We start from the raw sequence: 14978 nt of genomic DNA on the forward strand, positions 1-14978 counted from the left end.
AAGTTTAAGAAAAGATCGTCGTTTGGGTTAAAATAAGTTTCCTAACCTAAAATAACTCCACTTCGAGTTATGGTTTCACACGGGACACAAGTTTCCTGGGTGAAAGCCCTGTGTTTGTTTGACCCACCTTCATAATGTTACCTGACTTCCGGAGCAGTTGCTCAGAGCGTCTAATATTGCCGCAGATGGGTTTACTGTACATTGGAGTTAGTTGAAAACCCGGTGCGTCTCATACAGCCTTGTGCGTCGGTATCAGACTGTGACAAAACGTCAGTATTTGACGCCCTGGGAATGAGATCGGGCTGTAATAACACAAACAGGGAATTATGTACTAAAAAGTCTGTAACTTTGGTTTCACTAACTGAAGATGCTGCAGCCATCAGATCTATAAAGGCTACGGGACTAAATTAATACATATGTTTGTATCTAGGATTGGATGACAATGCGTAACATGAGAAGATACAAATGTGTCACCATTGTGGATGCTGCAACATTTAAAATCAACAAGAAAGACAACTTTATGGCAATATGGGATTTTTATGATTTTTGCTTCAGTGTGATGAAGTAAGTTGATATGTCAAGAATTGAATTTGCTTTACTAGGCAAAAACAGACATTCCTATCTAAACCAATTCCTCAATTGATTTCCCAGATAATGCATTATATTACATTACATAACAATAGAATATATAAAACAACTTATGTCTTCTTCCTTCTCTATGCAAGTAGGTAACTCACAGCTATGCAGCAAGATTAACATACTTACAATGAAGGTTAAAGAAAAGAGCTGGCATTTGAAGTTTTTACCAGAGGCAATTGTGAAACCATGACACAAGTATTGAACAATAAATTCAGTGATAGTGATAAAAATCTGAAAAAGATGAAATACCATAAGCAAGAGACCAAAGATTAGTAATTTGTTGACTATTTGAAGCTGAAAGTTGATGATTAAAGTGTCAATTTAACACTGATGTCATGTGAATGCTGTCATTTTTACACCCTACATTTTCCCTGCACATTAACAGTTTTTACAGTACATGTAGGTGTTTTAAAAAAAGAAGTGTTCCTCTTTGTATTGAGTTATTGCATTACTCACCAAAAGAAAATCCCACATGTGAATTTTAATGACAGCTCCATAGTTAACCTCTGAATTAACTGAGTGATGAAGCCTGACTATGTACTTGGCTGTCACACCAACAATCATCTACACAGGCACTCAAAGAAATGAATAATATATAATGAGTTGATGTTCACGAGTTTCAGACCCTCTGAATTGAATCTAACGTCACCTCTCTCCTCTCCTCTTCTTGCCACTATAGTGCAGTGTCTGGAAATGACCACTAAGCGGAAGCTGATTGGCCGGCTGGTGCCGTGCCGTTGTTTCCGTGGTGAAGAGGAAGTGATCTCGGTGTTGGATTACTCCCACTGCAGCCTGCAGCAGGTTCCCAAGGAGATCTTCAGCTTCGAGAGAACTCTGGAGGAGCTCTACCTCGACGCCAACCAGATTGAGGAACTACCCAAGGTAACTCCTCTGAACCACATGTTAACTCCTTTCTGCTGACACTTGTCTCCCAATGCCCAACTTGCTAAACATAATGTATAGCCACTTCTTGACCTGAACCTGAACCAAGGCCAGTCATTCGATGAAAAACCCAGGACCAATATGTGTTGCACTTTCTTATGACCTCGATCACTTTGGTTAGAATAAGCTGTTTGCTCCACACCTTGTTCTGGGGAGCCGTGACGTACGTTTTACGTAATAAAGATACTTAAAGACACAAGCGCTAAAATTGAGCATTTCAGACAGAGGGTGAATACAGGTACTGTATATTCAAACAGACAGTATGAGAAAAATAAAGTGTTTTTTGAACATTAAAGCATGTAAACATGTTTTAGTACAGTGATCAACATGTGGCGGCCAAAGCCTCCCATCCGGTCCGCCGGACATTAATGACTGCTGCAGGTGCAGCCTGTTGAGCTCTCGGGATAGTCCTTCTCCCCACAGCGTTCAGGCAGCCTCCCACTGCAGATTCAGACCATGCCAAAGTAATAACTAATGCTATAAGAGTGTTTATCACTGCGTATATGCGACCACACTCGATCGTGGACAATACCAAATTCAAACTTGTGGTCACAATGTGCCTTTACATGTGCATTTTAGTCAATCTGTTGCGCCTGCCCTGCATAAATGAGCGCAAGCTGCAGTAATTACAGATTTTAACCATCACGCCTCAGTGAACTGTCTCCTTGGCGGAGGTCTGAGAGCATTATCGTTATCGTTATGGATTTCCCATGTTTTTAGGAGTCTGTTCACACTGATACAGTCTAATAAAAATAACATTGATAGGCTAAATATGTTGTTGTAGCAGATATGTCCCCTGTTGAAGTAGAGACCTAAAATGCAAATATGAACCAGAAAATAAGCATGATATGTCCCCTTGAATGTTGTGTGAGCCCATTCATTTACTCGTAGAGAGAGAGGCACCATGATGTTCATTTAAAGGAATTTACAGTTAAGCAATGCTACTAAGCTTTGCTATTCTCAGATCTTTATCACTGGTGGGGCAAGAAATGTAAAGTATGCCCTAAGTGGTGGCACCAAGGCCATGCTGATACCAAACCAAAAGGGTTTATCCTCTGTACAGTTGCCAATTTAGGGAATTTCAGACTCCGGTTGTCAGTGCACATTGCAGTTTTCCTCATTGTACTCGGTCAGCCTCAGGCGTACTCAATGAACTGAATGCTAATGTTAGTGTTTACATGCTCTCGTCAGCATACTAAGTCAGTCCATTCAAAAATTGTTGAGCTATTTTACACTGGACTGCTGTGAAGTTACACATTTTGCAAATTTGTAATTTTTGCACTTTATACATGAACTTTTCTTGACTTGACTGACCGACTTATTGGCATTGCCATTCCTACAGAAAAGTAGCATTTGAAGAGTATTGAGACTAAGATTATTATTTTTTTTTGGCATGGTTACTAGATGGTTACTCGTATGGGATGGTGTTTGTAATATACAAACATCATCCCTTACTAGGCAATACTGAGTGACAGGAAACATGAGGTCTCCCAGGCCACCCGAGACTTTCAGAAAACCCTAACGTGAGCAGTAATGAGGCAAAATGCCCTTCCAATATTTCAAGGAGAATTACAGGTGCTGTTTATAGGAACGCTGTCTCATCTTATTGATATCCTGTCCTGGTTTAAATGGCAGAAATGGTGAATTAGATTTCTAAATATAGCCTGCATGAATGGAGACAGTCTAATAGGGCTGAGTAAGTAACGAGCCAAACTAGCATTCAACTGACAAAAAGCCTTGACAATGTGTATGTTTATGTGTGTGCCAAGATAGTGTAAGAGCTATGGAGGCTGCCAGAGTGATTGGCCTCCATGTAAGGGAGTTGGAGAGCTGCCTGAGAGTAAGTGATTTTGTCTTTAAGTGTAGTGGCCTCACCTGACTCGCCTGATCCACGCGGCACAGAGTAGCCCTATCAATGTTTAGCTCTGTCCAGCTCTGTGGCCCCGGTGCTCCTTTTATTTTTGTGACAGCAAGGTGTGTCAGAGTAAATGTGGCTGATATCTCAACACATCAATATATTATACACAATAGGCGATCTAAAATGATTTTGTCCACAAAACAGCATTTTGTTTTGTGCAGTTCATGATTTAGTTACAATGATTTCATTTTTTAAATGTCTGCATGGGTTCCCTTTCTTTGGTGTGTAGAAGGTAACCCACAATTTGGGAAACTCTTACGAGATGGGTAAGATTATTGACCTTGAATAGTTAACGTTAGGAGAGGTCATTGGGCAGCGAGTTTCACAAGAGTTTTTGCAAGTTTTTGCAATTTGCGGATTAGACATAAACCTTTCTTTGTGCAAGTTAGGTGACTTGGAAAGTGCCTGCAGGAATGAATATGAGTGAACATATGGTTGTTTGAATTAAGAGAAAAATTACACATTAAACATTGCACATCATAAGATAATAGTTGAATGTTTTGTGTGAATGTTACACATCAAATCACACTCAGTGGGTGAAGTCTGGGTGACACTTGGCAGATTAAGGTGCTACATGTTTACACTGACCTCCGTGCAATTTACAATTTACAGAAAGCACACTCTGGAAGTGTTTTGAAACATTAGATTTTTTTTCACCCCATGTGTTATGTAGGTAACACTTCATTTTACAGGTTTGCAAATTTCATGGTAATTAGGTGATAATTAGCAAGTAACCTATTTTAATTTTCTTTAGAATTACTGCCAAATTACTTTATTTCCATGTCTGCTGATAAATAGATAATAATTAGCAAATAACTTATTTGAAATTTCTTAATAAACTCCCTGAATCATTACATCAGCTACTTATGTAGACAATAAGTTACACAATGGTGAGATTTGTGCCTGATCAGAAGTGTCTTCTATTAGTTTTGGTTTCCCACTGATTATATGCTATTTTAGCACATAATTATTAAAGGTAGCAGATGGCGGATAAAAAAGTAAATTTAAATATGAGACAGTTGTATATTAATACACAGCAATAGATAATATTCTATGGACTATATTTTATTATCCAGCTATCTTAACAGTCATGCTACAGTACAGCTCGCTAACTTTAGAAAGTGCAGGTTGATAATTTACACAGTTAATGAGCAAGAAGTGTTGTCAGTAAGGGTAGTTAGCTGGTTTATTGTTGCTGCTTATGGGAATTATAACTTAAAATAAATATAAATTCTCAGTTTATTTAACACTAACGTTACCTCTTAACTTTACTTCTCTGTTTATTTAGAGCATCCATGCACTGCTAACATTAGCTCTTGATGTTGGACGCTATTCCTGAGCATGAATGTCTATTCTTGATCTTGGAAGTATCTGTTAAAAGCAGGCGACAGCTCTGGAAAAAAAACTAGTCGTGGATCTTGACTCAAGATTATTTATACAAAATCTTCATATTTTTTGTGCTTTTGTATGTGTTTTAGTATTTGTAGCATTTCTGGATTTGGATAGCGTTTCCCTTCATGTCTGTGCTTTTGCATTGTTGTGTGTGTTTTTGTTATTTTACAGTTCAGCCTTTCTGTACGCTAAGCACTTTCCACTTTTCCTTTTTTGCATGTGTGCTTTCATACATATGTTTTGGCATTTGCAATATTTTTCTACTAAGGGTACATTTGTCTGAATGTTTTTGCTTTCACTCCAGTGTGTGTTTTGTCCCGAGGGGCCACCGTATGTTGAAGATTAATTCTGCATTATTCATAGAAAAGCAGCTAAAATGGCACTGCTTTTCCACAACATTAAGTGCTACATGCCTCCAGCTGACTTTCTCGCTCTCTGTCCTTCCGTACCCTTCTACTAAAGGTCTGTGTGATTTTGCCAACAGACTATAATATTCAATTGTTTCCCCTCTGTGTTTCCATAGCAACTCTTCAACTGCCAGGCCTTGAAGAAGCTGAGCATGCCCGATAACGACCTGTCCAACCTGCCCACCAGCATCGCCAGCTTGGTTAACCTCAAAGAGCTAGACATCAGTAAAAACGGTAAAAATCCTCTCTGTGACACAGATGACCGATTCAACCTAAACAAAGTCAAACTCTACCGCATACTTACCGGCATTATCAACTGCACTTTTAATTAAAACCATGATACAGTACAGTAAATGGAGTTGAGCGGGTGAGTAAACAAAGGTAGCACAGATCTCAAATAGCTGAGGCAGTCCCAGAATAAAAATCCTAATCACAATAATCTCACATCCAAATTATTTAACCAAAATGTGACGTCTAAACACTGATAATAATCCCCTGCCTTTATAGGAATTCACTCAACAAAAAGTCGAAAAAACTAACACATTTTCCTCTTCCATGTCTGTGTCCCTCTCTAACAGGTATCCAGGAGTTTCCCGACAATATAAAATGCTGTAAAGGCCTGTCTGTGGTGGAGGCCAGTGTCAACCCGATCACCAAGTAAGACACCAACACCTTGTAGTAACACATCTTACTCATATCATGACTGCTGAACTAGTCGGAATAGAGAATGGGAATCGCAGAGCATTCTGGGGGGTAGCGTACACAGCTACGGTAGATTGCCATTATCTGTCCCCGGTCTATTCATCTGTCATCTGTCTATCATTCATCATCCGAAAAGTATAAAGTACATGCGAAAGACAAATACCCATATAAAGAGAAGCTGACAGAGGCAAAGGGGCCATAAATTACAAAACTGAAGTTAGTTTATGATATGGATCTTTACGCATTAGGAGGACCTTGACAGTTTGCCACCCATTACAGTGAACACCTGTCAGCAGTTCAAAATATGTTAATCTTTGGATGGATTTTGGAATCCACCAGCCACTGTGGCAGGACAAAAAACTTAATTTCCAACACTGGTAGGTATATGACATTAAGATCTACAAGCCAAATGCCAACTACACAATCATCCGGACAAATATAAACTAGCTAACAAAACGTCTGCTGATTATTAATCTACCGTTATCTTGCAAAATGAAACCCATAACGTTAGCCTACCTTTGTGTCTGACTGTTTATTATATATACTACAATTCGGCTTTTGAATCTTATTCACTGTGCAGTGTTTTGTGTTATCTTTTGACACTTGCAGTAAACAACCAGCGGATGACACTCTCACCCTTTATGCCTCTAAAATGTCTGACTTGCTGTCGATGACGTCAAATTCCCATTCCCTATACTCTGGCCTCTAGTTTGACAGCAAATATTAATGTTTATCTACAGCACAGAGGTTTGTTTTTGAAAGATGGACACCTACAGTAGCTGCACTAACAAAAAAACTGACAAAAATGTCGGGGCTAATTCATCTGCTTCTGGATAACAACGTGAGATAAAACACTAACTCAATCATCCTAAAAATAAACATCTCTCTACACTTTCAAATTGCCTCATTTGTAGTATTTTTTTCATTGAGAATTGGGACATTGTGTTCCATGTTTTGTTGATAGCACCAATTGAGTCAGCCAGTTTGAATGGACCTGGACTGAGTTCCAGACGTAATGGATTGTTTGATGCATTTGCCATGTTTTTAGCTGTTTGAGCAGATTTTTCTCTGTCAAGGGACCGACAATGTTCTTGTTTTCTTTCTGCTTTTACGTATCGTAAAAGTCGTTGGCTGCAGCCACAGACCCTTAACTACCATACAACCATATCTATCCTATTGGCTCAACTATGACTGGACGATAGAAGATATAATTGCTACAATAAAGTACTGATGTTGTTTAGTGTTGGAGCATCAGGTGTTATGATAGTAATTGCTGTTTTCCTGTCGGTGGTGTTATGTCCATGAAGCACAATTGGACTCAACCACGCAGTAAACTGCACACAGAAATGCTTCTTTTACTTTGTGTGCGTGCAGGAGATGAGTCATCTGCAGGCTAACAGCAGTTACTGTAGCTGTTTCTACAGGGTTGTCATGGGAACATGTTTTAATCCATTGTGGCTCTTCGAGGACACACACACTTTTCTTTTTCTCTTTCTTATTCTTCTTCTTCTGCATTATATGTTCTTATTTTTTTTGTTTCTTTCTGTCATTTCTCTCTCTTCCAGACTCCCAGATGGTTTCACGCAGCTCCTGAATCTGACCCAGCTCTTCTTAAACGATGCCTTCCTGGAGTATCTGCCGGCTAACTTTGGCAGGTAAAGGGATGCATGCAATTGTCAGCGTGCACTTGGTTGTGAGCATTTGTGTGTGTGACTGTGTTGGATGGGGTGTTTTTACATATTTCAGGCACCACTTAATCCATTGCAACTAGTATCAATAGTAAAGAATCTTTATGAAAAGAATGGGTATGTCCATGTTTATCAGCCTTTATACTGTACTGCACATGATTAAATGATTTGTAATTACGAACGCCAGCCGGAGGTTGCGCTCCTGTCGCCCCTGCCGTTACTGAGCAACCTAAATCTGTGCGCTGCCATGATGATGATGATGACGTTGTGGTAATTTAGCCGTAAAAGCCTCTGACTAAACTAAGTCAAAACAAAGATTAATGGATTTCCAGCACCGTCAATCCCTCACAGTAATAATACTGTTCAATTTCTCTGTGTTAGTTTGGCTGACCTTTCAACCGGAAGTTGTGACGTCCTCGGGATGGAAAGGGTGACACAAGTAAAATAGTCCATAGGACTGATCGTAAAGCTTTGGATAGCCCTGCACTAAAATGATTAACTTCTTCTTCATATTTAACATAGACTAACATAGACATATTTACCGTAGTTGAACTATTTTTATCTCGGGGCTCAGCCGTTGCAGCCTGAAAAATATGTGCTTGGAAACACTTGAACGTTGCGACGGAGTCACACTCGCTTCGGAGCGCACCTTCCTTGCATCTACATTGACAACAATGGATTTGAGGGCAGCATGTGAACAGCCCCTTAGTCTTAGACCTTTTATGGACTTTTATCTGTGGGACATCTTTTATATTTGGGGCATGTTTTCATTTCACACAAAAAATATATTTCTATTCCTCTATCCATTCAATCATTCTTTCCTCCTCCCATTATCCCATTAATATACTATTTATCCAGGTTAGGGTCACTGTGCTGTATTTTTGGCTTATTGCTTTCTTATTACAAATTTTCCAACAAGTTGTTCTGCCGGTTTTATTCTGTTATTGTGAGTAAGGGCAGCTGATGTCGGTCAGTTCATGATGAATGCAATTTCATATTAAATCCTGTCGAATATGTGGAAGCTCATTAGTGAAATAAATCCTCTAAATTAAAAACATTTCATGGTGATGATCATCTGTAATGATGATGGAGTAATTTTAGGTAATCACACATTACTGGTCAATTATTATGCATCATTATTATCACTGATTCTGGAGTTGAAATAGGGATAAATGGGGCCTGTTTTGTTTTTTTTGCCTTATTTTATGTTATAAACAACTGTTGGAGTAACAATCGTTGCAAGAGAGAATTAATAAAGTAAATTCAGTTTTGGTTTATGTGTCTTCTGTTTTTCAGACTCTCCAAACTACGGATCCTGGAGCTCAGAGAGAACCACCTGAAAACCATGCCAAAGTAAGAAAAAACTCCATATATGAGTGTGAGAAAGAAAGAAAGAATCCATTACACCACTAAGTGCAACTGTGCGCACACACAGATGTTTCATAATATTACAGTGTATGCTTGCTTTCCCAGGTGTCCAGATTAAAACTATATTTACCCCTGGCAGGTGGTGTTGAATACTGATGAAGCCTGTTCTAACACTAATGTGTTGGTTCTATCAGTTTTAAATGTTTCCTGTTTAACGTAACAACTGTAACAGAGATAACCTTCAAAGTTGAAGAGTAACATGATATCAATTACAATAGATTGTGAAAAGTTCTAACACTAATGCCAACAATACTACTGCTGCTATTACTACTTTACAAGTACAACTACCAGAACACAATTCTCCTTCCATTTCAACTGTGAATATGGCTCACAGTCAGTGCTGGTTGTTGAGTTGCTTCCTCATCAGCATGTAGGAGGTATTTTGACTCCTGTTAGCATCACTTGTTCAGGTTTTTTTTCCTTTAGGGAATCACACCTTTGCTTTGCAACTAGCTGACCTGAGTCAAAAAGAACAGCAATGTGGTCAAAATGTAAATGACATGATAGAAAATCTGAAAACGGAAGGATGTAGCTTTAGTAAACACTCCCCAGGAAACTGTACCACATTTGATAGTATTTTCTTTCACTGATCGTTGCTACAGCACATGTTAATCTTTGAGCACATCCTTAACACTCCCAATATGCAAGGGGGACAGTTGGGATGGCAATTTGACCCATTTGCGTACACTTCATACTGAAGTCAATGTGTGCGTACAGCAATTTGCAAAAATTGTTCTATTATTCTCTCTAAAGTTCTTTAAATATGAACACTACACTGCATGCATCGTCAATGGAAGATTATCCACGGCCACACTTTAGATGCTACATTTGAATAAAAAAAAAAAATCCACAATAAACAGAAGACAGGCAGAAATACACTACAATGTATGACAGTAATATTATCATGTGTAATTATCTAATGATGGTTTTATTTGTTAGTGAGTGGAATGCAGGGTGGCTAATTTCTAAAAGGCTAATGTGCAATTATTTATAATAATTAGAATAAGAATGAAAATACAAATAAAAAAAAAAAATCAAAGATACAGAATACAATATAATATAAATATTAAAATGCTAAACTGTATGTTTGCCTGATGTTTTGGTGGGATATACTGTAATGTACATATGTCACAATGTAGTAGTAATAATCAATGTATTCTGTCCTCTCAGGTCCATCCACAGACTGACACAGTTGGAGAGGTTGGATCTGGGTAGCAATGAATTCTCTGAGATGGTGAGACTGATTGTATTTTTAAATGCAGCATAAGTTAAGTGTTTAAATGTAGATGTTTAACATGTAGATTATCCCCTTGTGATCACAGGAAACTAAAATATTCATGTCTTAGCAGTTGAGCCGTATTTATTTGTAAAGTGAAGGAGGCATCCAAACAGAAACACAGATGCTGTGTCCTATTTTAGAGGCCACTGCCTTCAAAGTTCACATTTCAAGACCAAATATGGCATATGGTCAGTCCTCTGTAGGCTGTCGCACTGAGGCAGGAGCAAGTTAAGCCTACGGTCCATCAGTTGGACCCTGAAATGGGGCACAGCGACCTGATGGAGGATAACAGGATATGACATCAGGGTCAGACAGGAAGTCAGCTATGAGAGGAGTAGGTTGGCTGCATGGTCTGCCTCCTGCCAAGAGAGAGAAAGCATGTAAGGAGAGATTGCCAGTCTCTCCCACTCTGCCGACATTTTTTTTATTTATTTATGCCAGAGTTGGTCTGAAAATGCACTAAAGTTCTTTTTTGGATCTGTACATGTTCACAACATTAGTGCTGAGACAGTGTCCTTTGATGTTAATGAATAATTCAATTGTTTTCATATAAATAGTATCTGCATATTTGTGGTCAGTATATGCTGATATGGATTCCTCTGTTTGCATGTTAGCCGGAGGTGTTGGAACAGATCCACAACCTAAGAGAGCTGTGGCTGGATAACAACTCTCTACAATGTATACCAGGGGTAAGAACATGCACACTTTCAGCTCTTACAGTGACATAAAAACAGATCTGGAGATATTTGAATGACACTTTCTTTCAGATTTTTTGCTTATCTGTCTTTTTCTCTGTCACTCGATTGTTCCTTTCTCTCCTCGTCCTCCCCCCCCCTGCAGGCGATAGGAAAACTCCGTCAGTTGCGGTACTTTGACTTAGCTAAGAATCGTATTGAGACGTTGGACACGGATATCTCAGGCTGTGAGGCCTTAGAAGACCTGCTGCTATCCTCCAACATGCTGCAGCACCTCCCTGACTCTATAGGTACACACACAAACACATGCATACATGCACACACACACAAAGAAGCATTTGAATTCCCACCTGTTTAGTTCCTGCTGGGGCTGTGCAGTAGTATTCTGTGTCTTACTGGCAACGAATCCCATAAAAAGACAAAAAAAAAACATGCCCACTGCTTCCTGAAGGTGTGAATCTTTAAAAAACGGGTCACATATAAATAGTTTCGTTTTCTGTAATTTACTAATTTAACAGCTGGACACGGTAGTTTCATCACCAAATGATACTTAAACAGGAATACATTTTGCATTTGTTTGGGGCTATTTTTAGACTCTGATGAATATGCATTTTGTTGCGCTGGAGAATATTTATGGCAGCGGGATGGTATATGTGGGACTGACTCAGAATAAACTAAAATGCTCATGGCAATGAAAGAACACCCACTGCAACCGTGTGGCTCATTGATGGGTCTTTAACCTTTTCCACTCCACCTCTCTCTACCATATAATAGACCTGTTTTTGTCTTTTTTAGGGGTTACAGGGGGTCTTTATGGGGAGATAGTAGGTCGACAGTAGATGTCACATAGAAGTGGTGTACATCATCTGAAAGCTGGGAACTTGAAGATTAATTTGAGATGCAGTTCAGCAATGTGTGTCAAGTTGTTTTAGTCATAAATCAGAACTAATAAATAATGTTTTAAAATAAATTGTGTATAGGGTCTTGGAACATTATGATGGAAGTATGTGACTGCCAGCCCCATGCTCTACTATGTCTCATAAGTTGTTGCAGCAATTTTTGGGTTGATACCATTTGGTGCTAAATTTAACCATTTTTTACCACTCGAGAATTGATACAACATGATCAAAAATTCCTCCAAAATACCACATTAAGACACCAAGAGCTTGAGGGACACCATAGAAAACGCCATGCTGTGATTTGGTATCAACACTTTTGACAATTTCTGCAAGAATTGCATTTTTGGACGATTGGATGGCGACAACTTCTGTTGTGGAAACTGCTCAGAAACCCCCTTATTGTCAGTATAACATGAAAGCCTTCCATCCTCTGAATGCCATAGGTCCTCTATAAGACAGTAAAGTCGGCCAAGGGCACCGGCGCCCTCAAGGAGTGGAAGGGGTTAACAGTTTTTAGGATAATATTGGAGCTTTATTATAAAGAGGAATAATAGCATATCACGCTTTGGCTACACAGAAAATACTGGTTAGTAATATCCAATCATTGTTGGTTTTAGTCTTTTCGTGGGATGCTTTCACAATAAGGTAAATATAGAATATTGCAAACTCTATACTTTAATCCACTTTTGTTCAGTAAATTGTTTTCTGAAAAGGGACATTTCTGGACTCAGTGTGTATTTATTGGAAGAGCATGTTTGTGTTTGTGTTTGTGAATGTGAATATGTCTGTGTGTTTGCATATTGTGTAGGAATGTTGAAGAAGCTGACAACATTGAAGGTAGATGACAATCAGCTGACCTCACTGCCTAACACCATCGGGAGGTAAGAAACACACACACACACACACACACACACACACACACACACATGCACAAAAAGAAAAACGAATAATAAAGCCATGTAGACTTTTGCTTTATCTTGAAACCATATTTTGTCAGATTTTCTCAGCAGGTTTATCTTGGTGGGTTGTTGTTTTCCTTGTTGATTGCTGTTAGTTGCTGTGTTGTTATGCTGGCTCATGATTGGGGGGTTCTGTGTGTTGTGTTTGCTGCGTTGCCGTGGCGTTAGTGCGAAGCCCAAGCAAGGGTGAGTAACATTAGCCTACTGGACCCAGGGGTGCATTCAGAGACAGACAGATGTTCAACTGCGTTACAGATACAAGCTCACAACTACATGGGGTTGTGGGAAACATCTTGGATACATGCAAATTACATGCAAACATAAACTTTTATTCCATTTTTTAGCTTTTTCTTCATTTGCCTCCAAAACAGTTTTCTATATTTGGACTTTATATTTGAAAAAAAATCTACATTTTTAATTGAAAATGTACAAAATTACCCCTCAGGGGTCCAGACAGAAATGATTGCATGTAAAATGATTACAGTAATTCGAGTACAATATTTCTTATTATAATTCATCACAGTCCAGATTCAATCACATAAATCATAAAGCAGAATCATTTTTAAATTCAGAATATAGAGTATTTTTTTTTTTTATCTCTGAATACATTAGAGATCATACAATTCTGCTCACGTTGAAAACTGTAAATAATAACTCCAGGATTGAAGAAACAAGGCCTACAGTGATGTAAATATTTAATGAAATCAGTTTGAGTTTGAATAAATTGATTGGGTTCCTTTGTGCTGTGTTGAAACAGTTGAGTAGTGACTTGGATCATGTCGCTAATTATTGTGTGAATCAGTTAATCTGTGATGGATTACATTTTTCAAAATTCAGTGACACAAGACTTAAGACTTAAATGTCACACATTTGTATCTGAACGCTCTGAAAACATTTGTCTTCCTGAACAAATCCCGGGTTTTAGCGTCAATAAGTAGTACTGTAGATCCATTGCTTCCCCTCTGATTAAACCAAAAACACCTGAAAAGATCCTTCTCTTACCCCTCAAGTGTTGCTTACTAATGATGAATGTGATCATATTTCTGCTCCTCTATGAACAATTCTATATTCCTAAATAAGGTATTATTGTACATTACTAAACTGATAAGTGTATGTATCTGCAGAGTTTATGCCTGTACCTCAATAGTACATTGTATTCCCCTCTAGCTGCATCAGTGCATCAGTATAAATACTGTATACTGTATATACACTGAGCTGAATCAGTAGATAGGTTTCTGTACTTGTCTAGTATTGTTGTACAGCCTATAGTGGATTAAATAGAAATCAATAAGCAATGCAGTTACTTTCATGGAAAGAGCAAGTAAGTCTTACGTTTTACTTTCAGTCCTTAATGTTTTAAGGCCGTTACTATATTACAGCTATAAAATTGGGCCACAATATACATGTATATGTACACCAGGTAGCTGTATAAACTGCTGTCTCTGAGATGTAAAACATTTAACTGATACTCTCAACCAGAGGGGACTTAAAATGAGTGTGCAAGCAGGGTTCAAGTTTCTCGCTGAGCAACGCTCCGCACCTGGTGAAAACTCTCACTAAAGCATTAATGCTCCATACACAAAGGAGGAGAGCAGAATCTAGAAACGTGTGTCTTAAAGAAACCTAGTGCCTAACTAGTGAGCATCTATGTTTCCATGGAACATCTGCTATTGAGAGTAAGATTATGGAGCAGCTAAATAATCTTAGGATTCCTATTTGACATATTCAAATCTATGTTTTTGTGACAAAAGTAGGAGATTCATACTTTTAGGTGTGAATGCAAACACTACTGAGGGTAAAATACTAAACCAGGCAACCTTAAATCTTAATATAGGATATGAAACTCTCCTCCCCTCTCTCCTGTCAGACCGTATGGTGGCCCAGATGGTCCGGTCCATTGGGAATAATGATAGCAGACTAATGCAATGTTCACAGTGACAGTACATTAATGTAAAAGTGTTGTCTCATTAGCATTAGCCTGCTGTTAGCGTGCTGCTAGGCCAATGATGGCAGTCAAGGTGGGGGGGAGG

General features: G+C 38.7%; 1 protein-coding gene across 15 annotated transcripts in view; it reads left to right on the plus strand.

Moving 5' to 3' along the window:
* The window catches only part of lrrc7 (leucine rich repeat containing 7), a 132005-nt gene that overhangs the window by 80134 nt on the left and 36893 nt on the right, over window positions 1–14978 (plus strand). For 12 of the 15 annotated variants that reach the window (XM_074635020.1, XM_074635019.1, XM_074635027.1 and 9 more), the window contains 10 exons: window positions 1319–1521; window positions 5415–5532; window positions 5877–5955; window positions 7566–7655; window positions 8985–9041; window positions 10287–10350; window positions 11010–11084; window positions 11236–11380; window positions 12798–12870; window positions 13117–13134. In XM_074635020.1, the coding sequence (XP_074491121.1) occupies window positions 1333–1521; window positions 5415–5532; window positions 5877–5955; window positions 7566–7655; window positions 8985–9041; window positions 10287–10350; window positions 11010–11084; window positions 11236–11380; window positions 12798–12870; window positions 13117–13134 (908 nt within the window). In that variant the 5' untranslated portion in view covers window positions 1319–1332. The remainder of the gene's footprint in view (window positions 1–1318; window positions 1522–5414; window positions 5533–5876; window positions 5956–7565; window positions 7656–8984; window positions 9042–10286; window positions 10351–11009; window positions 11085–11235; window positions 11381–12797; window positions 12871–13116; window positions 13135–14978) is intronic. The other 3 variants (XM_074635017.1, XM_074635016.1, XM_074635029.1) reach the window with 1 other exon arrangement.

The sequence above is a fragment of the Sebastes fasciatus genome, chromosome 5 (genome assembly GCF_043250625.1).
Source record: "Sebastes fasciatus isolate fSebFas1 chromosome 5, fSebFas1.pri, whole genome shotgun sequence".
NCBI classification, from domain to species: domain Eukaryota; kingdom Metazoa; phylum Chordata; class Actinopteri; order Perciformes; family Sebastidae; genus Sebastes; species Sebastes fasciatus.